Source organism: Penicillium soppii (assembly GCF_028829465.1).
Source record: "Penicillium soppii strain IBT 18220 chromosome Unknown utg000007l, whole genome shotgun sequence".
Classification (NCBI taxonomy): Eukaryota; Fungi; Ascomycota; class Eurotiomycetes; order Eurotiales; family Aspergillaceae; genus Penicillium; species Penicillium soppii.
This window is the reverse complement of record NW_026643237.1, coordinates 289,373-316,418: the sequence shown is the minus strand read 5'-3', so window position 1 is coordinate 316,418 and position 27,046 is coordinate 289,373. Positions and strand designations below refer to the sequence as shown.

Below are 27,046 nucleotides of genomic sequence, written 5' to 3'. Positions count from 1 at the left end.
GAGCAGATGAGCGAGCGGGCATATATCTAGGTGAGGCTAGAGGCATCCTCGCCCTGCTGGTGATTGTATGAGTGGGTAGAAATCATGAACACCTATTATATAGAGGCTCTGCGTCACCTATCAAATCGGTAGATGACGAGCTCTCGGCTTTTGTTTTCTCCCAAAAGATACTTCTCGCAACCAGCGAGCTTCCCCTGGCCTGTGAAATCCACATTTTCAATGGTGACCTTCGACCAAGGTATCCAAATAATCAAATCAGTAACGCGTTTACCCATCCGGAGCATTTGCTGGAAATGAAGAACAAATCGAAGATGATCTCCATCAGTGACTTGGGAAATGGCCCGACTCCAAAAATCTTCACTAAAATCATCAGGGCTCATGAATTCACTATGAAGACTAGAGTTCCCCCAATAAGGAGGTAGAGCACGCTGACGATCCCGGCGCCAATGAGGCCCGTAGCCCGTCAATGGAATGCTTGTAGTGATTGCATGGGGTAGCCCTCCTTCTGGTCGAGAGCCGAAGTTTTCTGTAATTTCTATTGCCTGAGAGTTCTTTGTGATTTCCAATCGCTGGAAATTGGGATATCCCCGTTGGCGGACGCCGAAAAATTCTAGATCCTGGAAGCCGAACCTTGACACGATGCACGGGGCGTCGTCCGGTGCGTTTCGTCCTGCGGGATCCAATGATGGTCGATATGATGACGTTTTCGAAATATCCCAGACAAACAAAGATTCAATGGGCGCATCCTCATCTGCAGTGTACAGACTGCGATTCGGCTGCCAGATATAGATTACATAGTGCGTGTTGCTATGTGCAGAGAAGAAGCGATCCCGCTCGCTGAGCGGATGGCCCAGGAACATGATCTTCCACTCGTTTCGTGGAGTAATACTCCAGCTATCGTTGACTCCTTTCGTCACATCGAACGAGGATGCAAAGTGGCGGTGCACGCCGTCACTATCATTTAGCCAGTGGAATGCTTTTGGATCAGCCCATTCAATAACAAGTAGCCGCTTTTCCAGCCGAATGCGACGAATAATATTCCCGCAGATTATGAATGGTACCATGAATTTCCGGTCCGTTTCCAAATCCATCAGCACGAGAACTTCGTGCTCGGCGCTGGGGAAAACTATTAGGTTATTCTCGACGGTCCAGCGCGCCTCGGGAAATGGCCGTTCAACAAGCGCCCTGGAGGAGGCTGAGTGAGACTCCCATGGCTGCACTTCGTACCATTCGCGCTTTTCAGTCCTGCCGAAGTTATTGCAGAGTCGATATTTTTGGATCGAGCGGGGCTTTCCTCGTTCCAGGTACATGTATCGAGAAGCGACTTTGTCAAAGAGAGAAAGACCGTTACTTTGATGTTGATTATTGGATTCTGTGTTTATGCTTTTGACTTCTTTTGTCCATGGGAAATGTCTTTTCAAAAGTGGGAGGAGAATGGATGGATTGCTAAATGCTTCATTCCAAGCGCGTGAGACGCGACGACAACGGACAATCTCGCTTGGTTCCAGATATGTCATGATCATCCAAAATATATCACTTGGTAGGAGGGCCACATCATGGCTCTGTGGCGTTGGCATTGTAATGCCTAAAATTTATGAAGAAAGATAGAGGAACCTGAAGGTCTGTTGTGCTTTGGTTGATGTGATGCCTTACCGCGTATTTTTGCGGCCGATGTGACAAATAGAAATTTTGGTACCACCAAGGTGATCTTGCGAATCTCGTATGGAGTAATGAAGAAATGCGTTGTTCAGTTACATGAAGAGAAATATAACTTCATGCGGTCGGTCAAAATTTAGATACTTCTCATTTTAAGTAACACCTTTCTAAAAACAACCAATCTATTTTCTATTCATACAATGCCACTCATGCTCTGATAGTTTCAGAAATTCTCTCCTTTCAAAGCATCGGTTCTCGGCGGCCACTTGACCCTCTTCTCCGCTCTGACATAGAGGTTGTTAGGCCGAATCAACTGGAACATAGGGTCATATTCGATCGTTCCATCACCATCCCGGATGAATTTATACCGATAAACCAGCTTCGGGATAAAGACCTTGATCTCCTGCAAAGCAAAATTGAACCCAATGCACATGCGCGGACCCGTCGCAAACGGAATATATGCTGCCTTGTGTCTGTTCTTGACTTCATCGGTGTCCCAGCGATCAGGATTGAACTTGTGAGGATTATCCCACAGATCAGGATTGTTGTGAATATGATGCAGTGCCGGGAGAACCACTGAATCTTTGGGGATCCTGTAACCCCCCGGAAGCACGAGATCAACCCTAGCGGTTCGTGCTGGTTGGAAACTTGGGTTGTGGCGACGCTGCATCTCCTTGATATATTTGTCGAGGAAGGAGAGTTTCTCAGTGACATCTGCTGTGATTTCGGTGTTTTCGTCGATGTCATTGTCGATCAATTCCTGGAGAATTCTGTCTTGCATCCCGGGGTATGTAACAAATCCGTAGATGAGCCAGGACAGTAGGGAACTTGTGGTTGTGAAGCCGGCTCCTGTTGCGACAAGTAGAGCCCAAATCAAGCTTTCCTTGGGGAGCTTTTCACCTTTGTTGTCGGTTGCACGAATTGCATAGTCTGCAAGATTATTAACATATGTATGAATAGAGTTACGTGCGATATTCACTCACCGACCATGTTGGCTGCTTTTAGGGCTGCATCTTGAAGAGGAAGGTCTTCGACACCACCACTCTCAGCCTCTTTAATTGAGACAGTCACCAATTCCTCGATTCTGGCTTTGATTGTTCTGAGCCGCTGCGGATCACCGAATGGTAGTCGACCGTACCAATCTCCCTTTGACGAGACTTTCTTATTGAGAGAAAGCAACTCCGCAATCAAATGCACCATCTCGTGTAGCTTTGAGTCTGGAGATGTAAAGTGTTGGAAATCCAAACCAAGCGTGAGCTTGCCAACAGCTTGAGACCCCAATTTCAGCATATACTGATAGACGTTCCACGCTTCGCCCTGCTCGTCCAGTGCATCAAAAACCTTAAACGAATCTTCCACCGTCTTTTGCATCATAGGTGCGTAATGACGGACCGCCTTCGGACCAAGGGCTGGTGGCAGGAATTTGTGCGCAACTTTCCACTCAGGAGTGTCTGTGTCTCCCAGGAAAACACCAGCCTCCTTTTGCTTGAGCGGATAGAGAGGATGAGATTCGTTGATCTCCTTGGTGAAAAAGTCTGATTCGGAGAAAACAATTGCGGCGAGTGTTGGATCATTGGTGGAATAAATCGTGCGTCCGAGGTTGGTCGTCTTGATTATCGGTCCATATTGCTCAAAGAGCCGCTGGTGATTGCCAAGGTGATCCGGGTATATTTCGAAGAAATTTCCGACAAAAGGCAGACCTTTTGGTCCTGGCGGCTCACGAACCGCGTGACCATCAACAGTAATAGCAATTGGAGTGTCCGCCGAGGTGATTCCTGAAACATCTTGAAGCTCGTTGTCTTGAGCATGGAAACCGATACCTAGAGAGGATCAGCAGTCTGATAAAAATCCGAGTCATATATTCGACGTACCATTTGGCTCAACGATTGCGAAGTGAGCTGCGATCAAATGCTTAAGATCCTCCAAATCACTCTTTGGATCGATATCAATGTTCCTAGCAGAGGAGACATCCTCTCCAAGGAGATAGAATTGCGTTGCAGGCATTGTGCTTTGATGCTTGAGATACTGAGAAACTTAGACAAGTTATCCAGGCACCGATCCAAACATTTATATCAACACATAGTTTCATCTACAAAAAAATCCTATTTCGGTGATTGCATACATTTAGTTCGGGATCCTGCTTCCTCGGCATGTGGGCCAGCCACCGGATTTCCTATTGGTGAGCCGGTATCGACGACACTACCTCGGAAGGCGATGGGGGATCTTTCTTCTCAACAAGTATACATTTGTAAGATGACGGCTAGGTTCCGAGGTAGTGATGGCGCCACTGTGGATTGCACCGACAGGGGCTCGGTGAGGTCAGACATTGTTTGGTCATAGATTTCTAGGACCGAGGCCTCACAGACCCCGGGTAAAAACTAAAATATAGATCTCCATCAGAAGAAAAGTTTCTCTTTTTGGGTGTAGAGATGATAATGCAATGGTTTTCTTCATTTGGATCTATCACTGAGCTTACGCATGTCTACACTTTCCGGGATGAAATGTGGTCCAGAAGACAGTATTTTCTAGTTACAGTACAACCTGTTTAGTGCGATACAATTAGTTTGGCCAGTTTTCATAGTAGCCATCTTACCATGATGTCTGCTTCACCTTTGCAAGATTGTCAGCTAATGCAATATACATATTATAAGTATCCTTTGTATGTGGCTTACATATGAAAGGTACCTAAAAGTACATATTAAACATCCTCGAATATCTTATCATACAGATTATTATAGAGTAATCAAATTAGCCTATAACGTTAGAGTAGAGGTCTTATTATCTTTTAATGCTTTAAATATCGATTTATTCGAATATTCTTCAATATTTCGTTTTGGAGGGTCGAAAAAAGCCTCCGAAAACTACCTACTTATGAGAACTATAATACTGCTTATTTTTATACTCTAGAACTATTATAATTACAATAATGATATAACAAACATAACTATAACTGAATTTATATACTTCTATCTACCTTGTATTATAAGATATTCGAGGATGCTTTATGTGTACTTTAAAGTACCTTTTATATGTAAGCCACTTACAAAGTATACTTACAATATATATATATTTCACTAGGTGACAATCTTGCAAAAGGTGAAACAGGCTAATGGGCGAGTAGCCCGTTGGTCATGGTAAGACAGCTACCCCTGAGGTTATCCATACATTGCCGTACAAACAGATTTGTGTCAATTTCCAATATTTGACATCCTGTCCATCCTGCCTCTCCCCCCCTCCTCTTCACCTGTCTCTCATCCTCCCAGAATTAGATCGACCCTGTCAAACCTCCAAACCTCGGACAGATATGATTTGATTACCAAATTCTAAACAGAAGCATGGTGCCTATGACTAGAAATATGTTATTCAGACCCCAGACACTCACTTTTTCGGTCCGGAACCTGAAATTCTCCACTCGACAGAGTGCGATTCCTCTTACTGGCATCAAACGGCCCTCACTAAAGCGCCGGGATTTTACACGAGAGCATCAAATCCAAAGGATGACAGCAGATCATTCAGCAAGTCTCCATGAAAAAGCTTTAGCGGCACTGGCCAGATTGAGGAGTGGAGACCCGCCTGAAAACCCATCTAAACGCACACCTGACCGTTCTTCTACGAGTAACACCGCTGATCGCCTTGAAAAAGCTTTAAACGAGGCTGGATTCCAATCTTGGGGCTTTCCTATCTATCGATGAACATACCAAAGTGATTCTGACTGGGCAGAGTTCCTTCGTCGCTACCAGTGTCATGCCGCCGACTCTCTTAAGCACGTGAACGGTCTTGACCTCCTTGAGAGTTTTAAGATGACCGTTTTTTAGAATCAAGCACTATTCGAAGGTGTAGGTATAAGCAAAGGTACAGCTACGATCCGGGAACATTTCCAGCAATGGGCAACAATTGCTATTCAGGAAGAGCAGGGCGTTTCGCCTAATATGCTTGTTTTCGCCAACGTTGAAGCGGCGCGCTATAGGTTCTGTCTCTTTGTTAGCGAAAAGTGTTCTCCAAGCACCTCTTGAGGACTGCTTTAATAAACATGCTTTCGTTAATATGCTTAATGGGTGGTGGAAAGCAGAGTCACTTGATGACCACGATCCCGAAGATTTAGAAGACGATGTTTTGGAGGCTATACGTCTGGAGCTCAACAGTTACGATCCTATCGAAGGATATACCGTGAAGAACGTTGGGTGGATGAAAGTTGCTTTCTGTCGCGCCGGGCTGGAGGGATTTTCTACAATGGGCGAGCATGGTGAATGGGATAGATATTACGTGCGTCCTTCTGAAATTTGTCACTACTTGTAGTCTTAGAGACAAGAATCAAGCCAGCTGCCGAAATGAAATAGCAATAGAAGTTTAAAGATGTAGTCAATCATGGGGCAAGGCGGTGGGCGTTGCGATTGACCCTAGAAGGAGAAGCACCACTTAATACATATCATCTACCGTCGTTCTAGATCGAAACACGCACGATCACCGGGATTTTTAGGACTGGATGACCTATACATTTCCTGCACTAAGAATCCGGTCTGTCTTCTTTTCAAACCAGCTGGTACCTAAACAAATACGTTCCTGTCCCTAGATAGTGCTGGTTTCCCTATCTTTCCGCTCGAGATGTCTATTACTATAAAAGGCTATCCAGTCCGACGGAGATAAACATCGGTCTATCCGGCATTTTGTCTCACTGACTACAAAGTCTAAGGCGCAACCCCTCAGTTATGTCATCACCGAAAATACTGCTCTACATACGTGTAGCTGTCACGCTTGCGTTCGCTGGCTGGCCTTCATCTTCTGTAACCGATAAGTATCGCTCGATATTCGGCCTTTCGCTGGATTAGTACTAGGCCCCTGTGTTTGAGCTTGAGACATTCGAGCGGTATCAGCCGCAAGAAGACTGAAGGACGGTGTTTCCTGGATGATGTTCGAAGCTCTGGTCAGCGGTGATTAATATGGAACTTGCAACTGTTGCAATGGGATCGATGCTCTAGTGGCTATGAAGTTCCTGGGCGGGTAAACAAAGGGCTGTTTCTTATCGAAATTATCTAACATTAAGTAGGTTAAACTAGTTACGCTACTCTAGTACTAGTGTCAGCATTAGACAAAGTATATAGGTTATTTTGGATGGCATTTAAATGCCTATCTAGTGCTTGTGAGACTAAAGTTGGTGAAGTTGGACCGATCACTCTGCCCGCGGGCTAGATGATTCACTAATTTTACGGGCTATATCTAACTATGACTGATATTCCTCTAATGATATTGATACAGTCATTGAAGATCGAGGCTCTTCGGGCGTTAGTGTTCTCTTAGGCTTGTCGGTAAGCCCCTCCTCTACAGCAAGCATAGTAAGCTGCCTCGTGACTTCGGGGATACCCGCACTACGTTTGACATCTATTAGGTTGACCCTGGTCGGCTCCATCTCTTCTTGCAACTCATTCAAGACAGTGAAAAACAAAATGCCTAGCTGTGTGACAAATGATGGTCTATTAAGAACCACTGCGAAAAGTTTGTGTGTAATAGGCTCGTATGCGTAGTCGCCAATGCCGAAAGGTAATGTTCGTTCTTGGCGAGTACTAGCGTCAAAATTGTCCAAAGCACCGACGGGAAACTCGTTGCACTGAGAGAGTAGGCAGGATAATAATGATGAGCTAGGATTTGAACTAGAGGCGAATCAACTTGTTGAAGCCAAGCTGAGAGACAATTGCCGCTGTGAATGTTTGAGCTGTTGTTTCCAAAAGCAAAGAATCTTATATGTCTGCTAAGAATGGAACGTAAACCATATATTGAATATCGCAGTCCGAGGAATTGTTTGCTATTGTTAATGTGGCATCATGCTATGTAAGGTGGAGTTTACTTTGATCTATGGCCTTGATTTTGTCTGTTTCCTATCCCTTAAGAATATCCTTGATGAGTTGTGCATTGAACTTTGTTTCCACCGGTAAACCTCACTAAGCCCACAGTCAATGTCGTCGAGGTTGAGAGTTTTTATGAAAACCCCCTTCAGAAGATAGGATACAGTTTCATCTATGTGTTCTTAGTTATTGATGAGTTTGACACTCGTTTCATTCATTTTAGGGGACACTATGCTTTTATCCTGTGCATAATTCCTGCCTATCGTATATTCCAACGAGTTGCGGCTATCTAGATGTTGATTCCAATACTGATTCGTAGCACTCCAAGATAAGAAAATGGAAATTTTGAAAACATTGAATTCACACAGGTCTATTTTACAAATATCCAGACAAGGGATGACAAACTAGCACTTAGCCACAGCAAAGAATCTAGAAACAAAAAATTTCATCCGTCATCTTTGCAACAGCACCAGGTGCTTTGAATCCTGCCGCGACCAAGCTCTTTTTCGAAGCATTAACCATACCTGGCGGCCCACAAAGCATGATCTTCGTATCCGGTGCTGGCCCAGGCAACCTCGCAGCCATGACATCCGGTGTGACATATCCCTTGCCATAAGCCCAGTCCTCAGAAGGATGGTCAAGCATGTACCACAGCTTGAAGTTCTTAGGATAAGCCCGCGCAAAAGTTTCCAACTCGTGCCGAAGAAGAATATCATTCTCAGATCGGTTGGCGTAGATCAAGCTGATCTCAGTCGTATCTCGATCGTCCTCGCAGATCGCTCGAATGAGTTGGTACATGGGAGTAATTCCAGTTCCACCGGCAATCATGCCGATCTTTTTGCAGAGACCGCTGTGATATTTCATTCCGCCTTTTGGGCCTCGGAATTCAACTTTCTCTCCCACTTCTAGAGCTGCGAGATATTGGCCAGTCAGAAGACCGTCTGGGTAGCACTTGATGACCAGTTCTAGTCTCCCAAGATCTAAATTGTTGGATGTTGGAGTGTAAGATCTCGACACAGAGGCCCCATTGACCATTGCTTTGATAGCAACATGCTGGCCGATGGGGAGTCCAATCACATCCTGCGGGCTTGGAAGCTGAAACACGAAACGATACACGTTGGGCGCCAACTCTTCTTTCTGGACCAGTAGGAGTTTCTTGTAGTTCTTGGGCTCAAGGAAACCCTTCACAAGATGCGGGTTTTGCTTTTTCATAGAAGCAGCTTTGACGTGGGGACGGTACTTCGTGAAGCCGGACTCGATCTTGGTGAAACTCGAAAGCTTGTTTCCGATAGTCCCACCAACAGTCGCACACGCTAGAGTAGCAGCGGCGAATCCACTCGAAAACCCACCGCTCAAAATACTTGTGTATGGAAGATGAGCATTGGGAATTCGCCAGGATGCCGGAGAGTATTTCGCGACCAAGTCGGCCAGGGCTCGATGGTTTTTGGTGGAAACGTAGATCGCCGCAGTGGCAGCAAGCGTGGCAGCAAGTGCAGCAATAGACTTTGTAACAGATGGTGATTTCTTGGTTGTCTGTACGCTGGAGGAGGTTTGTTGGATGAGACGAACAGTCTTGGGTTGCACAAATTGTTGCGCGTCCTTGACAGTGCCGACTAAGTATGTTTCGAGTATCTCGTTTGCATCCTCTGAATGTCCGACATCTTCATATGCAGCTGTCGCATCTCCGCCAGCGACATCGATCAACACGTCTGCGCCCCCTGGGTGGTCTCGTACATAGCTTGTGATGTCGTAGACTAAAATTGTCAGAACCTTGCAATGTCATTTTTCTTGAAAGAATGAGAGATACCTTTTCCATGAATGATAACAAACAGATCATTTTTGGAGTTATGAACTGCCACTTCGCTAACGTTGAATTCTTTCAGAGATGCCATTATTATGACTGTGAGTGAGATCGATGATCAGGGAGGTAATTTTGTTTGGACACTAATCCGACGTCAAATGCATTTATATTCTCATCGGAAATTTTTTGAATTAATCTCCTTTGTTCAATGATGGTCCTACCAAACACCTAACATGAGGACTTTACTTGTCAGATTTTCCGAGGTACACTACCTCGGCATTGTGCCCCACGACATGACACGCCCGCCAACAGCAACACAGGCCGTTGATCAGCCACAATAAAGCTTCGTCAAGCAAGTGGAGACCGATATCCCAGTTTGCTCTTTCGGTATGGACTTGCTGGTCTCTGCCATCCCCACGGCCCGAGAATGGAGACTCCGAGGTATCGACAACCCGAGCAATATTCGCCATCTATGTTATCCCGATCAATCGGTCTACCGGTACCCTGATCCAGGCTTTGGTGCCAGTGTTATTGGGTCTCCGAGGATGAACGGCATGGGGCTGGTAACGTTGGAACATAAAAGAAAACGATCCCGAAAGTCTCCAAAGGTCTGAATGTTCAACACTCTGCTCATCAAAATTTAGCTACCTTCACAACCATACTATTTGTTATCCAACATGAGACCAAACTGGCAACCATCACGAGACTACCGCAGTCGCCCTGTAGCCATTCTCGGCGCTGGCGTACTCGGCCGTCGAGTAGGTACGTATTCCATGTTGCTTTGCTGCCAACTCAATGCTGACACAAGTTGAACCAGGATGTATCTGGGCATCTGCTGGCTACGACGTCCGAATCCGAGACCCCAGTCAGCAACAGCGAGCGGACGGGATCGAATACATTCAAGAAAATGTGCAAGCATACTGCGCGAAAACCGGAAAGGTCCCCGGGTCCTTTGAAGCCTTTGAAGATATGAAAGATGCGGTTTCGAACGCCTGGCTTGTCATTGAGGCTGTCCCCGAGAAGATTGGACTCAAGATCGCCACATTTGCAGAGTTGGAGGCTCTTGCTCCGGAGGACTGCATCCTCGCCTCCAATTCATCCTCATACAAATCCTCAGAGATGATCAGCAACGTGTCTGATGCGACTAAAAGGCGCATTCTGAACATGCATTATTATATGCCACCTCAGTGTATGATTGTTGAGCTGATGACTGATGGATACACGTCTCCTGAAATATTCCCTTTCATGGTTGAACGATCAAAGGAAGCTGCTACAATTCCTTACGTTGCCAGGAAGGAGTCCACCGGATTTATCTTCAACCGCCTGTGGGCTGCCGTGAAACGAGAGGTCTTGACGATTCTCGCCGAGGGTGTTTCGGTTCCTGAAGAGATCGACGCTATGTGGCTTGAGATGTTTGTCAAAGGAGCTTCTCTTCCCTGCAAAATGATGGACAGTAAGTCTTCTATAAATTTCTGCGTCTTCGAGTACCTTTTGCTGACAGATATTGCTCAGATGTTGGTCTGGACACCGTTGCTTTCATTGAGAGTCATTACGTGCATGAACGTGGACTGTCCGGGGAAAAGACAGTTGACTTTTTGCAAAAAAATTATCTGGACCATGGCAAATTGGGAAACAAGTCTTCGCATGGTGGTCTCTATGCTCCTCGTGATGCATCAAGTGCTACCAACGTCAACCCAAGAGAACCCGAGATTTTGGTTCTGGATGTCGGGCTGTCAGCTGCCACGCCTAGCATGGCATCCGGAGAAATTCTCAAGGTTTCCGCAGATGGAAAGCACAAAGAGACAATCTTAAAAGCCCAATCCTTGCCTGACGGATTGGCCGTGGACCAAACATCTGGCCGCATGTTCTGGACTTGTATGGGGGTTCCAGGAAAGTCCGATGGAGCAGTGTACTCTGCCAGGGTTGATGGAACTGACATCATGACAATTGTTGCTCCAGGTGTTGTGAACACCCCAAAACAACTTGCCATCGATTCCGTGGCGCAAATGGTTTATTTCTGTGACCGCGAAGGATGCCGAGTTTACCGCTGTGCGTTCGATGGCTCCAACTTGGAAGTTTTGGTCGATAACATTGCCCATGATCTTGCCTCCGAAGAAAGCGTCATGGACTGGTGCGTGGGAGTTGCTGTCAGCCCCCCTCTCGGTAAATTCTATTGGACTCAAAAAGGGCCATCGAAGGGTGGCAAAGGCCGCATATTCTGTGCCGATATTACAACACCTAATGGCAAGTCGGCAGATGCTCATTGCATTCTGAGTGACCTCCCTGAACCGATTGATCTTGAGGTCGATGAGACTTCTCGAACGCTTTACTGGACTGATCGCGGAGAAATCCCCTGGGGTAACTCGCTCAACAGAATTGGATTGGATGAAACCGGCCTTCCTCTGCCGACTGACTCTCCTCGAAAATATGAAACTATCACCAGAGGACTCAATGAAGCGATCGGGTTAAAGTTGGACTCCATCAATTCTCAGATCTATCTCACCGATTTGGGAGGAAGTATCTACCGGTGCGATTTGGATGGCAAACATAAAGAGACGGTTTACTCGGAGGATCACCGGGCGTTGACAGGAATTGCTCTTCTGTAAACTTGTGTTATATTATTTGTATAGACCTAGAATATCAATTTTTGTATTTTTTTTTTTTCAATCAGTCTGAAGTGAACTGTGCTTAAAATAGACGAAAACTATGAAGACTACGACTACGTTTCACGAAGGTTCGGATACCTCGGCAAGGAATGACGTAGGCTTACCTCGGTTTCTTTTCCTACACTTCTATCTTCCGAGCTTCATCACAACCTGAGATAGTGAGAATTGGCAGAATTAGTATGTCTACGCGCCGCTACCGATCTGCCGCCGCCTGTCAGAATTGCAGGCAGCGCAAGGTTCGCTGTAGCGTAACGCTAACCGGGATACCGTGCGTCGGGTGTACGCAAGACGGTAGAGAATGCCACCTGCCCCCTGCGAAAGCCCAGACGTAAGAATTCACTTCTTATCAAAATGCAGAGTCATTATTAATGATCTCAGAGTACGCGCTCGGCATACCCGTAAGACTGCATCAGAAATCACCAGCCCGGTCAACACAGAGTTTATCCCTCGGCCTTCGATTTCAGTGAATGAATATCCAAATTTATCTCAGGGGCAACGTTCGGAACAACCTAGTGCAGCCAGTATGGGAAGTGCCTCTCATCCCCCGGGGTATCCTCAACGTCGCGATGAAGAGCAAACTGGCGCTGAAATCGCCACCAAAGTTCTGGGGAGAAATAGCAAACCCGGCCAAGCACCATTCTACACTGGTTTGTACTAAACAAAGATGTTGTTTTATATGAAGCTTATTTAGTATGCTAGGGGATTCTCCTGGGTTTGGTGGCGTATTTGATATATGCTCGTCTCCCCGGCAGCCTGTACAAAGGCACATCCTACTGACCTCCAAAACATCAACATTCTTGTCTCCCGAAGACAAAGAATATTTGCAGTACAAGGGTGTCTTCAGCTTGCCTCAGAGGGAAACTTGCAATGAGCTTCTACGGGCATACTTTCATCATGTGCATCCTCTTACCCCGGTGGTAGATGCAACCACACTTCCACATTTGTACCCAACCGGAGATAACCAACAACATAATTTGCTGCTCATATGGAGCATCTTCTTTGTGGCGGCAAATGTGAAGCCAATATCTTTCCCGGTCAATAGTGCAGTTGAACTAACACAACCCTAGTATATTTCGACCGATACTTGGAGAATGGAAGGGTTTTCATCTAGGAAAGATATGAAAGACTCCATGTATTCCCGTGCAAAGGTTAGAAATCTGGCAGTACATTCAAGTTTCTCATGCTAACAGTGACTACTAGTGTCTGCATTATATTGGTGGTGAAACAGATCAAACAGTTCTCCTACAATCGGCACTTCTCTTGGGATTTTATCACTCTGAGGCTGATACTCACACACAGCCATGGCATTGGCTTGGGGTAGCAATTAGTCTTTGTCAGTCAATAGGACTGCATCGTTGTTCTAGTGCAGTGTGTGCTACTTCGCCTATCCCCGAGCAGCAGCAGCGTCTGTGGCGTCGTCTTTGGTGGACCTGTGTTTTTCGAGATCGATGGCTTAGTCTGACAATGGGCCGCCCATTGAGGATCCACATGAATGACTGCAATACGATGATGCCTTCCGCAGATGATATGCTAAGTGATTTTGTCGAATTACCTGAATCAATGTCTGCAGCATACATCCCGAAGGACTTGCCGCAGTTGGCAGATTATTGGGTTACAATGATCCAACTCACTCAGCTTTTGGGGGAGGCCCTCACCCTGAGCTACCAGCCTTTTGGACCCAGTCCGTCTTTTCAGCAAGTTGAAGAACTTGAGCGAAAGGTCTTACTTTTCCAGCTCCCAGAGAACCACGATACAGTGTCAAATCCGCTGTCAACCTTTTACTTGCATCACCTTCAACTTCATTACCAGTGAGTGTAGACGACCCATTTGCAGACAGCTCTAATAGTCAAAAGAGCATTCCTTATCACATTCTACCGCCCGTTCATTACGAAAACGCCAGAAGGCCTACCAAGATCCCACCAGAACTCATGGCAGACCCACGTCCGAAATTCAATTGACACAGCTGCGCTCCAGACAAATGCCGTACTCGACAGTCTAGTGCGCGACAAGTTGCTCGAATTTTCGGGTCCCATGACGTGAGTACAAATCAGCCGCATGAAGCGCATGTCTGACAACTTCACCAGGCCGCCGCTATTAGTGCCAGCCATGCACGTCCACCTACTCAACTGCAAATCGCCCGATCCACTTTCTCGACGCCTAGGTCTCAACAAACTGGAACTATGTATGATGGTTCTGGAACAAATGCAACACACCCACCCATCCTCTTCAGTATTCCGAGGTATCTTCCTAGAAGCTATCCACTACATATTCCCCAGTTATGTGGCCCAATCTACAATACCTGACCTAGCTACCTCGGAATCGTCGCTGCTACAGGATATTTCTGCGGAGGACCCCATGGCTGGAATAACAATCGGCGAGGATGCCATTGATGCGCTGATGGACGAAGTTTCGATTTTCAATTTCTGGGAATCGCTCAACAATATGCAGCAATAGTTGTGGAAAGCATCAGAATCAGTTCTTTCATTTGTACAAACAAAGTTTTGCGTAACCATTATCGCTTACAGAAAAAGAGCTGGCACCATTTGATAAATAGGTGTTAGGCTATAGCAAGTCACTGGCTTTGTGGCCCCGGCAAGTTAGATTCAGTGACTTATCCCTCCCTATCACAGTTTGATTGCATTCATCATACGAAAGCCGATTGGAGTAAACTATTTCCCAGGGTGTTTTCAAATTTTTAATACACATGAACGGTTACTACTGTTTGTGCGCTAGTTGTTTGTCACCATAGCTTTAATTGTGTTTGCCATGCCTGCGCCAGCTATAAATGAGCTTGACCTTTTGCTCTCTCTCTCTCTCTCAGAGTATCCTTCCGCTGCCGCAATTTGTTCGTCTTTTAGCCTTTAGGCATATGTAGGATTTTGAATTCCACAAGGTCGGCGATTAGTTCCACGCCGCGATAAAGCACAAACACACTATTATCGACAAATAAGCTTACAGATTGAAACTCCGGCCTGGTCAGGCAGGGGCTCGGGATTAGTTTGATCTTCGAATGAGGGAATGCTCGTCTGGGAATGCACGCTACGTGGAGTGGAGGAGAACCTGAGGTCATGGTTTCAAGGAATTGAAGAGCAAGGTTCATACTACAAGTTTCAATTCCAATATACCCATTTTAACGGGAAACACTATGATTATTGTCCCGATAAAGTTCAAGGGCAAGGTATATTCTGACATAATGCTAGATGTACGCTCCTTTTTACGCTTTGGTCTATGTTGTATACATGGTGTTGTTGACATTTATATCGATCGTACTACTGTAGAAATTCCCAACAATGAAGCAGCAAAATAGCCAATATGGTATGATGATCTCACAATCAAAGTCTTTAAAATAGTTCATGTCTCACCCAATCAAAAGATTATTCTTCCAGCTCATTTTTATCTGGACAGGAGATCTTGCAAGTTTCTTAGTCAGCGGCTCCGGAGCTTCAAACACTGACGACACATAAACTACCCGATGCAAAAGTACTTAAGTCGTGTATACTCTCGTTTCTGTTGACATTTATTGTTGACTGTAGTTGAGAAAGAACACGAAATACTCATCGAAAGCCAGAAGTGATCCCCCTCATTTTGATCGACACATCCGAGTATCCACTCAAAATGAGCGACCTCCAGAAATCCTTCGCCAAGTCCAAACTGGCCAAATTTCCATCTGAAGCACCCATGCCTGAATCAATGAATCCAGAGGATGTCTGGGAAAGCTCTTCTGCTTCTTCGGTCTCATCAACTGGCACCATGGTCCCATCACCCACCCGACAGCTATTTGCGCGAGCGGGCCGACGGTTCGTTTACTTCTCATGCCACCCTCCGCATCGTTCTGTTTTAAAGCAGTATTTATGATATGCAATAAGCTAAACGCAATATTCCAGGCAATCGTCGCAAACTTCTTTGACATGGACGGATTTCTTTGAACAAGAGCTATTCATTCCCGATGACGTGGAAAACCTCCACATCGTTCACCATGTCTATTTAACACCACCAACTGAAAAAGGCCCACTCTTCGTTATGCATCATGGAGCTGGCTCATCAGGATTGTCATTCGCGACATGCGCGGAGGAGATCCGCAAGATCCTTCCCAAGGCGGGTATCTTATCCCTGGATGCTCGAAGTCATGGCCGCACTGTCATGACCACCTTGGACGGAAAGATCGATGAGACGTCCCCCTCAACTGGAGATGCCGCACGCACCGAAGCTTCGGGCCTGGTTGAGCTAGACCTCAGCCTAGAGACTCTGAGTCGGGATCTGGTCTATGTCATTCACCGAACGCAGACCCGAATGGGTTGGGAGAATCTCCCGGATATCATCCTTGTAGGACACAGTTTGGGCGGTGCTGTGATAGCAGATGTGGCGATCAAGGGGGAGCTAGGTCAGAAGCTGCTGGCATATGCGGTGTTTGATGTGGTAGAAGGTAAGCTGAAATCTTCGCTTTTACCTTCATGTACTAACCCAGTTTGATAGGATCTGCGATGGATGCTCTGCAAAGCATGGAGATGTATCTCTCAACACGACCGACTCGGTTCCCATCACTTCAATCTGGAATCGAATGGCAGTATGTTTCTGTTGAGTGCTTAATCCTTCCGTCACACTAATAACACCACAGCACTCGTTCCCGCACTCTTCGCAACACCACTTCTGCTCGCGCCTCTGTCCCCTCGCTCTTATACGAAGAAATCGAACCCTCCAATTCATCTCGCCCTTGGGTATGGCGGACCAATCTCTCCGCGACTAAGCCCTTTTGGGAAAATTGGTTTGTCGGTTTGAGTCGAAAGTTCCTCGACGCGAGAGGCGGCAAGCTTCTGTTGCTTGCCGGGACGGACCGGTTGGATAAGGAGCTGATGATTGGTCAGATGCAAGGTATGCTTCTTTCACCCCGAAAAATCCCATGCATATGTTCATGAAGGCTAATTTGTTCCAGGAAAATACCAACTCCAAGTATTCCCTGAAGCGGGCCACTTTGTTCATGAAGACCAGCCTACGAAGACTGCCCAGATTTTAGCAGACTTCTACAAGCGAAATGATCGGAGTGCATTGGTACTTCCACCGAAGGTTGCTGACATGCAGGCATCTGCTGCTATGAAGAAAGGGAACAATGGTCCTGTTGGCTTCCCAGGACAATTGAAATAACTCAGAGACATCAAAGACCATATAAATACTCAATTCTCAATCAAATCTGCCCTGTTCCAGCGCCCATTCCCTGTTAGGGGTATTTCATATTTTTCCATATCTACTAGATGAGTGTACTGTAATATATGAGTCACTCTTTTACGTTGTTGGCACAGAAAGTTGATTTAGTAATTGGAATTGGTTATCATGGATGGAAAGAGCTTCTCAATCAGGCCCGGTTCTTCAATGAGAAGTCCAACTATCATCGAAAGAAGCACCATACCACTATAGAGTGGTCCATGTGAAGATAAGAATAGTAACGAGAAGCAACTCTGTTTCCAGGCCGAGAGTGCAAAGCAGTCCCAACGGTACTAAAGAGTGAAACATGAAAAAATGAAAGCAAAAGCTCCAAGGCAGATCGAAAGACTCGTGCCACACCACCGAATAACACGAAAAACACCGAGGATGAGGTTTTCAATATTCCCAACGCCGCCGAGATTCCGCCACACAAAGTTCTAGCGCGCGAATCTTGAGAATGTATGTATTAAGACAAGAATTGTAGGGGTATTTCGTAACCAGGTCGTAACCAGGAAATTGGAAGTAAGAAAAGCAGGCGGGTCAAGAAAAGATGAATCTCCAGATGCTATCTAGGAAGAATTGGGGAGGTAGCAACCAGCTGCAAGAACCAAGTTCATGTTAGTGAACTTCACCTTGTAAACAGGGCTCTTCTTGGTAGGGAAAGCACTGATTTGATCGGGGGTGACATCAGTCTCCTTGCCCTTTTTCTTTTTGTTCTGACTGGAGGGATTGGCGTCAAGCTTGGCTCCGGCACCTCCCTCGCCGATGACACGACCAGGGCCTTCCTGAGGGCCAGCAACATCCCAAATGCGTACGGTTCCATCTGCTCCACCGGAGACTAGAACAGTAGATTCAACGCTCCAGCTGAGAGACCAGATGCCTCCTTTGCCGTGACCACGCATACGCTTGAGAATGCGACCGGGAGCGAGATCCCACAGGATGATGACTCCTTGGTCATCAGCAGAGGCGAGAATTTTGCCATCACGGCTGCACTCCATGGCAGTGATGGGACCAGAGTGGCCAGTGAACATGCGAACAGCATTACCAGTCGAAACAGCCCACATGCGAACAGTTTTGTCGCTGCTGCCAGTGAAGATGTAAGCAGAGTTAGGGTGGAAGCAGACTACATCGACGTCCTGATCATGGCCGACGAAGATACGCTGCTGGCGAATCTCATCAGTCACCCAGAGGCGGGCGGTGCGGTCGCTGCCACCGGTAACAAAGTAGTGACCGAAAGGTCCGAAACGCAAATCCCAGACAGGGCGATCATGGGCCTTGTAAATGACCATAGTTTGATAGGTATCAAGGGACCACAGACGAACGCTTTTGTCTGCCGAGGAGGAAAGTAGCCAGCGAGGAGCGGTATCGACACGATCTTCGTCTGGAACGTTATCGCGAATGGCAGAGCACGGTGGGAACTGAATTGCGAAGACAGCACCTGAGTGACCGATCAAACGGCGAGAGTTGGCGTTGCCCAAATCAGCAAATTCCTCGCGTACGGGCAAATTCTTGCCATCAAGAGTCCAAATACGGATGTAAGACTGCTGAAATCCGGCGGCGATAAGCATGCAGTCATCAGAGATCTCGATGCAGTTCATGCTGTGAAAATGTCAGTATAACTAGTCATTCAACCGATGAATATGGGGGAATATACCTATCAAACGTGTTGTGGAACGTAAACATGCACACACTGACGCCAGGGCCAACACCACCAGTGCGACCCTCAATTTTGAATCGATCGCGGTGCTCAATGACCTTCTTCACCTCAATGTGAACGTCACGGGCAGTGGACGCCGGGTACGGAATGTCAGCACGAGAAGGGGCCTCATCGTCGTCCTCCCTCTTAATTATATTGTCGAACTCCTGAACAAGTGTGTTGCGACCAGGGATCTGAGTCTCTTTCTCATCTTCTTCTTCCAATTCAGCTCGCACATCCTCCTCGAGAAGTGGCTCCATGGGAAGTTTTCCGAGTTTAAGTCGGGGCAGAGTTCCAGCCATAGCAGGGTTGTCTCCAGTATAAGCAGAGCCAGGATGATGACCTGGAATACCTTCATCCTCAGCGGGATAGGTTTGGCTAGCTCCGATTTGGTTCAACATGGAGGCGAAGCTGAAACGGGCGTCCGCGGCTCGATCAAGAGTTTTGACGGAGCAAAAACTGCTGAGGATTGCATTCATGACAGAACCTCCTTCTTTGTCTTTGCTTTCCAAGAACTGCAAGAGGTTGGTGTACGCCGGGTTGCTCAGGACGACACGGTACTTATTGGTGCGGTAAATCTTAGCCACGGAGTTGTCCTGCAGGTGTTCAGGCAAACTGATAGGCTCAAAGTGGCGAATATCGTCCGTGTGCTCTGGAAGGAACATGTTCTTGTTCGCCTCAAAGAAGGATTTGGCGTCTTGAGGGTAAAATGATGTCACCATGTTGAAGAATGAGTACACAAAGAGTGGCCAGAGAACGCGACGCAGTTCTGGCTGAGAAAATATTAACAAACAATCATCAAATTGGACACTGTTCGACCCACCTTGTAGAGGTCGAGATTTTCTTCGACCCAGTTCTTCAGCAAATCTAAATAATGTTAGTGTACATGTTAAACCAGACGAGTAGAGCACTTGGCTTACCAAATCCTTGGCGAGTCTTCGGGCGAGAATCCTCCCCCAGCTGAGGGAGAGGACGCCCATCTATCTCCTGGTTGGCGGACTCCATGCGGAGCATGGCCTCGGTACGGCTGTACCCTTTCTTCGCTAGATAGTCGATGACCTAAATGAGACATAGTATCAGTAATTGATCTAAAGATGAAATCGAGTAAAAAGCAGATAAAAAACATGACAAGGGCAAGTGAGGAAAATCTGAGCGGAATAACAAACGGAAGCCACAATGTTAATATTTGATCCACCTGCCGGGAATGCTAGGCCCGACGCATGTTGTGCAAGAGGTGGAGCCTGGGCCTCGCGGGCCTGCTGGTCCCGAGCTTGCTGCTCGCGGGCTTGTGCTTCCCGAGCCTCCTCTTGGGACTGGCGCTCCCGTGTTTGGCGCTCTCGGGCGCGTCTTTCACGGTTGGCCTGGGTTTCAGGCAACACGCCGGGAGCCGGAGCTTCAGGCGGGTAAGGTGCAGATTGGCGAGGGTATGCCGGCACGCGAGGTCCTCGTGGTGTTCGTGAGCCCATCTCGGCTTCAGTGAGAGGCTCAGGTGATTGCTTTTTGGGAGAGTTGCTGTAGGAAAAAATTTCATCGGATTCGTTTTCAGTCGACTTCTCGTAGGATGCTTCCTCAGGCTCATGGACAGACTCCAGAGCTTTTTGGGGAGACTTGCTCTGAGATTGAGGATGAAATCTTTCCACCTCAAGAGATGTCGAAGAAGGGTGATGTCCGGATGACGAAACTGGAACTGAAACTTCGCTGACAGCAAGGCGAGCGGGAGAAGCAACCGAACTGGTAGTGGCAGGTCGAAGAGAAGCTATCGGAGTCGGAGAGTAACCAGGGAGACGTTTTCCTGCAAAGCGAGGGTGTTCCGCAACTTCGCTGGGGAGAAGGACTGCAGTAACTGCGGCAGAGCTAAAGTATTGACGACGCGTTTCAGCAATTGGAGGAGATGGTGTGGAGGACTCCGGCAGACGCTTTCCGGCACCTCGCCCAATACCTGGTTGTGTTATATGAGTACCAGATGATGATGATAGTCTCGGATTGGACCCAGGGGAATAACCAATTCCTCTCATACGTTGGCCAAGAACAGAGTGGCCAGTTCGAGTGGAGGAGTTGAATGATCCAGCATCTGACCCAAGCTGAGATTGTTCTCTTCCGGTAGGGATTCGAAGCGTGAATCCAGATCGCAGTGCGAATGGACCAATAGTTTGTTTCAAAACCTCTTCATCCGGCGTGGGCCGGGTGGAGTGGTCAGTTTCTGGGTCAGCCGGACCAGGAGACTGCGAGGCGTTGGCCAAGGCAGGAGAAGACGCCTCGGGTGCTGCTGAGGAATTGGAAGGCTGCACGGCTTCTGATGCAGTGCTGCGGCGGCGGCGGGAAGAAGCACGACGAGTGCCAGAGGAGCTCCATGAAGGGTCTTCTCGTTCCTGTTTCTGCTCTAGCTTGATCCGTTCTTCCTGCTGGCGCCTAAAATATTCCTGCTCGCGTTCAAACTCTTCCTGCTCGCGCCTGATCTGAGCTTGGCTTTTGTGGCTCTTTTTCTTCCCCATTGTAGCAGTGGGTGTCAGGTTTGTCCCAGAGAGTGGCCTGCGTAAACAAACACCGAGATAGCACAGGGTTCATGCCCAGCGTCTGAGACGGATGCAAGTAGATGGAACGTGAACCGAAGAATGGATGGAACGAATATTTAGACAAAAGAAAGAATGAGAAGGATAAGCAGAATAGATAAGTAGAGATGAGAGAGGTAATGGGTGGGAAAGAAAAAAAGTGTGGTCGGGTGTACGTTGAAACAATAAATGGCCAGGTACACTGGGTCGGGCGACTCAATGCGTGTGACGATGCGATATGTTTCCGTGACGATGCGATAGCTTGCGCCAACATGCAACCACCCCCACTCTCTTAAGCTCGACGCATGTATCTCTCGACGATGAATCGACGATGTTGATTTCGAACCCCGAGCCAATGTTTCATCCAGGGCATAATATCGACAGCGATTTGGTTTGATATCGCAAATTCCGACGACATTGTCTTGAGTTGTGATCCATCTGCCTCCTCCGCATCATGAACCTTGCTCACACCTCATAGGTTGTAATGGGTGACGGAACAGCAAGCTCCGAAGCTTACACAAAGGGTTCGAATGCTTGGTGTTCATATAAAGAAGCCCGCCGGCGGTGACCGCGGTGGTACTGCGGCACTCACGCCCTCCACACGGCATGAGCTGGAACGGACGATGACTCAAGAGCTTCCAGGCCTTGTGGTACCAAGCCTAACTTCGGCCTTGGGGTCAAACGCAACACCCTCTGAGCCACAGATCAAATTGGACGTGCGCTGGATGAAATCGGCACTGGATTTCATCATCGAGGTCATATGGCATCAAAATATCCGTTGGCCTTTCAGAAACACCTCTGTTTCTATGTGGCAGACCTTGATTGCAGCCTATAGGTTGCTATAAGCCAATCAAAAAGATCACTAGACCGTCCAATGGAAATTCCAAGGCTACAGCAGTAACCATGTCGTTGGTGTCGACACAAAGCGCCTCTTGCTATTTGGGAGACTTCAATCACGGTCCATAGACTGCTATCGGCTGTCATGGCCAACCCAAGATACACTCGGGCCAATCAAATGGGATTCGTAGGCTTCAAGGAGCAGCAGTGCTCTCTTCGCTTATATCAACACCTCGTCTCCTTTGTGGGTGACCTTGGTTTCGGTCCACGGGTCCACGGGCTGCAATGGCCGACGGGAGGGATCTCAAGGGTTATGGCACCGCCTATATCGTCGGTGTTGATTGGAAACACCTCATTTCCGCCAATTTGGAATGCGGTCACGGTCCACGGGATGTAATAGCACGCGGGTCCGGCAGGGCACGCTTCCGTTTATGAAGTCCGCTCAACCCAGGCACGCATGGGGGGATGCGAAGAAAGAACACGCAAAGGGACAACGCCCGCAAGGTAACAAAGGGGAATATTCAGAACAGGGGAGCACAAGTGACAAGCAAGAACGATGATACTTACGATTTGATTGAGGTTCTGTTGGGACATAGCACCACTCGGTGGTGCACTGGGTCCAGGAGTTGGTGCAGAGTGAACTGGAGTACCGGGAAGAGAGCTTTGGGAAGGCATATTCATCCCATTACCGTTTGCACCACCAGGTCCCATACTTCCACTACGTGGACCAGGGCTGGGAGCCCCGCCTGGCGCCGACATAATCGACTATCGTGAGATCGCGTGGCGCTGAACCGGGATTTCGTACGCAATACTCCTATTCGAGGGTAGCGACAACAATTATGTACCGAATTCTACTCGGTAATTGAATGGATTGATGGTGTTTTTATTATTCTCGACGATGGGATGAATTTGATCCTAATATCATTTTGATATTGCGGCCGCGCGACCTCACCGCTTATTAAGAAGCTCCCCAGATTCTGCACGTGATGATAATTACAACTGCTTCTGCGATCCCGAGTTGACATTCTACCTGCGAAGATCTGATCGTTGCAATTCTCACGGGCGCAGCCAGTGCTTTGATTCATACATACTGCGACGTCGAATCATGGATGAAAACGCTCCTAAGCAGGAGCTCCAAACCCTCACGTCGGCCGATCGCATCCGACAGCTAAATGAGGTCGATAAGGTACGCCGACCGAGTCAATTGAAGAGAAATATAATTGTTAACATACATGCTCTAGGATGTCACTAGATTAATCCATTCCGCGGGACTAGCAATTCAAGCTCTCACCAACGCCAAACCGGATTCTTCCTCCCCCGCACCAGACGGATCACTAGACTCGCACAAGACGCGATTCAAAGAAGCGACGGCTCAATATTTCGCGCTATTGTCCTCAATTGATGTTCGTCTACGTCGTCAAGTCTATGCATTGCAGGAAGCCTCTCTACTAGGACGGGAGACAGCCTCGCGTGCAGGTGATAGCAAGTCTAGTCGAAATGATCCAAGTGCGGGCGCTGCAACTGTTGCCGAGAATCCGCTTGATATCAGTTGGCTCAATAGCCGGAAGGATACAGTTGGGAAGGACAAGGAGGCTGAGTTGTGGGCTGCTGCTCGGTCTTTTGTTGAGCAGTTGGACAAGCCAGCCAATGACACGGACAACATGCAATTGGATTGAGTGATGATTATCGATACATTGGGCGCGGTTGGTGGTGTTAACTATGCATTTATGATACCCCGGGCTCTAGCCACTGACATTGAGACTTGAAATTGACGAGTCTCGTTTGATGATGAACTTCTACAACGTATTGTAGGGTGAGAAATTTGTATGATCTTGTATTCAAGCATGTTCACAGAACTTAGCTATGCAAAAAAAAAAACGCAACGACAAGTCTAGTTCGTCGGCCTAGTCGAAAGGAGTATGTCAGGGTTGTTAAAAAGACTACTTCTGCATGGACGCGATCATCTCCCGCTGGGTTTCCCGGTCTCTGTTCGCATCGGACAACGGGCCCAAGCCTATGGATGTATAAGTACAGAGTAGTGGGATCGGGGCAGTATGCATTGACTTACTTCGGAGTTCACCAACGACATCCTTGGCTTTGCCAAAATACACCTCCTCTGTCATATGAGCGCCCCCGGTTAGCATATCTCTCAAAATGTGTGGCCGGGCAACTAGTAACATACGTAGTAGATTGCGCATCTTCAATTCCATATCCTCAACCAGCCTGCCGACATTGGCAACATGGCTAGCATCCGACTCGACGGGCATATCAACCTCCACCTGGCGAGTCATGTTTCCACTCAAGTCCATATCACCAAGAGCCTCGGATTTGTTGGCGAGGTGAAGGATAACAGTACTGGTGAGTTTGTAGTGGGACATGCGAGCACGATCAGTCGCCTCGAAGACGTGAATGCTGTCCCATTCGCCGGAGCTTTGGGACCCGGGGGTGACACCTATTCCAAAGCCAGTCAGTCTCGATCTCAACCATGGACGGTAGGGAGGGTCCAAATCGCAACGCACCCTTCTTCAAAAGAATAACACCCGCAAACCCATCATCCAGGTCCCAGAAATAAACACTTCCTACACCACCCTCGTAGTACAGCTCGCGGTAAACATCGAACGACTCATTGGCAGCAACCTCGAGCTTGCGCACCCGCTCACTGGGCACAGTGCCATCCTCAAGCGGAGGGTCAAATTCGTTGCTCCATGGTGACCGGTAGCTATCGCCGTCACGGTTGTAATCACAGAGCAAGTAGTCGCGGTTTGTCTGCGAGCAGCGGCGAACCTCCAGGGGCTGATCCACAGATGAGAGGAGGTCTTCGGTGAGTTCGGGAACAATAGAGGTAATGGCTTGGAGGTTCTTCTTTGTATCGCGCGGGTTTAGTCGCCGAAGGAGATCGCTGCGAAGGAGTGGTCAGCTCAATGGTCTTCGTCCGCATGGGAGCGGGGTTGCGTCAGAGTCTGGGATTGTCATGGTAGGTGTTATGGCGGAATATGAAGGAGTTGGTAGTAAAACCCGGGAATTAGATAGAGATTACTCACAGTGCGCTATCGAATTGTGCATCAGCCATGGTTGCGAGGGTTGGTTGTATGCACTACTCTTCTCCGGTTGATGGCGGTGTTTATCTCGGGCGGAGGAGGTGCGTGCACTTTGATGATTAGCCGTGTGGCAATAGATCTATATCAGGAACTCCGGGTTGACAGTGGAACGAAACACAGTGATTCCATGGTATACTCCAAACATTACCAGATTCTTCTTCTCTGTTACTTTTGCAGACGGTTATACCTGGGGCATTTGAGAACATTCAGCCCTCATTTCCAATAATCAAGCATGAATGGCAACAACAAACCATCCATGAATGGATGGCTATAAGCTGACTGCTATCACCAATGCAACTACCTACCTAGGTAGGTACGGAGTACATCCATGATAGAAGCACTTGGGCATATGGAAGTTGTAACCTTGGAATAGTAGTGCTTTCAATCCAGTGCCCTATACCCATCCTTCTCAGATCTATACTGAGAAACTCATTTCAAAATCCTGTGTGATAAGTCAATATATAGTTCTAGTGTATGGATCCAAAGGAATTCCTGAGTTTGTTCATCGCTTGAAAATTCCTTATGTCTCTTTTTACATCTCTTTTTATATCTCTTTCTCGGGCGTATTTCACTGTCAAGTCACATCCATGGATGAGAATAGTACAAAGAGGGACTACCTGATATTAATCCTGATAAATTTACTAAGTTCTACGGCTACGATTATGTGAAGGACACTACATAGGGCGCGGCCAGCAAACCTTCATTGTTGTTGTCAATATCAAACCTTGATATATTTTATTCTTAAGCAGAAGAAACAAGATCCATCTCCTCTTCCCACCAGCCCTCAAAAATCTTCAACCTCTCCGTCCGCACTCTAGCCATCTCCCTACCAGTAGTAGTCTTCATCATCCCTTCAAGCTTAACCAACTTATCCCCAAAGTGCTCAATAGAATTATTCATCTCCCACTTCCCATCAGCACAATACTTCTTCCCAACGGCGCCAAGGAAAGTAAAACACCTCCCAATACCAACAGCTCCAATGGCATCCAGCCGATCCGCATCCTGCACAACACCAAGCTCCACAATCCCTTCTTCATCAATCAGGCGACGAATCAAAGATGGATCCTTGCACTCAGTCGTATAAGAAACATGCGACACGATGGTTTGAACTCGGGAGGCGAGTGCAGGCGCCGCGCCCCGTGCACGGAGCGCATGTTCGACCATGGTTGTTGGATCGGGTGCTTCGCCCCCAGGTCCTGCATCAAGTTTTGACAAATATTTTCTGTCTCCGATGTCGTGCAGTAGTGCTGCTAGCTTGACGACTGCACCGTTGTATTGTGTTGAGGGGTGCAGGCGCCGCTCTGCTTCCAGGATCTTGTTCGCAAGTGCTACCACCCGGTGGACGTGGGCTGGATTGTGTGATGGGTCATGGCCGGACATGCAGTCTGCCACAAAGGCAGACATTGCGCTGAAGAGTACTTGGAACTCTTCGCTTGTATCATCCATTGCGCTGGAGTTTGGACTTTCCTTGGGGTTCTGGGTGTACGCTCTCGGTTTTGGTATTTTATCTTCACGAACTTGAAGTGATATATCGTGGGTGTGATTGGTGATCGATCAATCTGTTGTTCGCGGGAAACCCATTTCTCCCCCACAGTAAACAAAGTTTGGCGGTGAATGTCATGTTTATTTTAGGCAGCTGTCGCATCAACTACAGAGCGTACTACAATATATGCGGGTCTGGTCATTACCGATTGATTGACCTGAATACAT

General features: G+C 47.6%; 10 protein-coding genes across 10 annotated transcripts; 5 read left to right on the top strand and 5 right to left on the bottom strand.

The window, feature by feature from the left end:
- Nucleotides 1-113: 113 nt before the first annotated feature.
- On the bottom strand, nt 114-1,577 carry N7529_009378 (F-box protein; the record flags this gene model as incomplete). The annotated part of the gene is made up of 1 exon (XM_057244905.1): nt 114-1,577. The coding sequence occupies one exon, from the start codon at nt 1,575-1,577 to the stop codon at nt 114-116; it is 1,464 nt and encodes a 487-aa protein (XP_057093168.1).
- A 302-nt stretch (nt 1,578-1,879) lies between these two features.
- Nucleotides 1,880-3,660, bottom strand: N7529_009377 (cytochrome P450; the record flags this gene model as incomplete). The annotated part of the gene is made up of 3 exons (XM_057244904.1): nt 1,880-2,586; nt 2,640-3,476; nt 3,528-3,660. 3 exons carry the CDS (start codon nt 3,658-3,660, stop codon nt 1,880-1,882), a joined length of 1,677 nt encoding a protein of 558 aa, XP_057093167.1.
- Nucleotides 3,661-5,700: 2,040 nt separating this feature from the next.
- On the top strand, nt 5,701-5,952 carry N7529_009376 (uncharacterized protein; the record flags this gene model as incomplete). Its single annotated transcript, XM_057244903.1, has 1 exon — nt 5,701-5,952. The coding sequence occupies one exon, from the start codon at nt 5,701-5,703 to the stop codon at nt 5,950-5,952; it is 252 nt and encodes an 83-aa protein (XP_057093166.1).
- Nucleotides 5,953-7,922: 1,970 nt separating this feature from the next.
- Nucleotides 7,923-9,385, bottom strand: N7529_009375 (uncharacterized protein; the record flags this gene model as incomplete). The annotated part of the gene is made up of 2 exons (XM_057244902.1): nt 7,923-9,247; nt 9,301-9,385. 2 exons carry the CDS (start codon nt 9,383-9,385, stop codon nt 7,923-7,925), a joined length of 1,410 nt encoding a protein of 469 aa, XP_057093165.1.
- Nucleotides 9,386-9,971: 586 nt separating this feature from the next.
- Nucleotides 9,972-11,900, top strand: N7529_009374 (uncharacterized protein; the record flags this gene model as incomplete). Its single annotated transcript, XM_057244901.1, has 3 exons — nt 9,972-10,056; nt 10,112-10,747; nt 10,807-11,900. 3 exons carry the CDS (start codon nt 9,972-9,974, stop codon nt 11,898-11,900), a joined length of 1,815 nt encoding a protein of 604 aa, XP_057093164.1.
- A 428-nt stretch (nt 11,901-12,328) lies between these two features.
- Nucleotides 12,329-14,414, top strand: N7529_009373 (fungal specific transcription factor domain-containing protein; the record flags this gene model as incomplete). The annotated part of the gene is given in 8 exon segments (XM_057244900.1): nt 12,329-12,358; nt 12,451-12,607; nt 12,660-12,994; nt 13,028-13,108; nt 13,161-13,287; nt 13,306-13,768; nt 13,814-13,996; nt 14,045-14,414. 8 exon segments carry the CDS (start codon nt 12,329-12,331, stop codon nt 14,412-14,414), a joined length of 1,746 nt encoding a protein of 581 aa, XP_057093163.1.
- A 1,161-nt stretch (nt 14,415-15,575) lies between these two features.
- ppe1 (putative ribosomal protein/carboxylic ester hydrolase (Ppe1)) lies at nt 15,576-17,099 on the top strand (the record flags this gene model as incomplete). Its single annotated transcript, XM_057244899.1, has 5 exons — nt 15,576-15,757; nt 15,845-16,383; nt 16,434-16,524; nt 16,576-16,829; nt 16,891-17,099. The coding sequence occupies 5 exons, from the start codon at nt 15,576-15,578 to the stop codon at nt 17,097-17,099; spliced, it is 1,275 nt and encodes a 424-aa protein (XP_057093162.1).
- A 626-nt stretch (nt 17,100-17,725) lies between these two features.
- On the bottom strand, nt 17,726-21,344 carry N7529_009371 (putative transcription initiation factor TFIID subunit; the record flags this gene model as incomplete). Its single annotated transcript, XM_057244898.1, has 5 exons — nt 17,726-18,755; nt 18,811-19,625; nt 19,676-19,719; nt 19,773-19,911; nt 20,019-21,344. 5 exons carry the CDS (start codon nt 21,342-21,344, stop codon nt 17,726-17,728), a joined length of 3,354 nt encoding a protein of 1,117 aa, XP_057093161.1.
- Nucleotides 21,345-23,343: 1,999 nt separating this feature from the next.
- N7529_009370 (mediator of RNA polymerase II transcription subunit 11) lies at nt 23,344-23,914 on the top strand (the record flags this gene model as incomplete). The annotated part of the gene is made up of 2 exons (XM_057244897.1): nt 23,344-23,424; nt 23,480-23,914. 2 exons carry the CDS (start codon nt 23,344-23,346, stop codon nt 23,912-23,914), a joined length of 516 nt encoding a protein of 171 aa, XP_057093160.1.
- Nucleotides 23,915-24,178: 264 nt separating this feature from the next.
- Nucleotides 24,179-26,782, bottom strand: N7529_009369 (WASH complex F-actin capping protein beta subunit; the record flags this gene model as incomplete). The annotated part of the gene is made up of 5 exons (XM_057244896.1): nt 24,179-24,252; nt 24,307-24,690; nt 24,758-25,087; nt 25,280-25,415; nt 26,093-26,782. The coding sequence occupies 5 exons, from the start codon at nt 26,780-26,782 to the stop codon at nt 24,179-24,181; spliced, it is 1,614 nt and encodes a 537-aa protein (XP_057093159.1).
- Nucleotides 26,783-27,046: the final 264 nt, after the last annotated feature.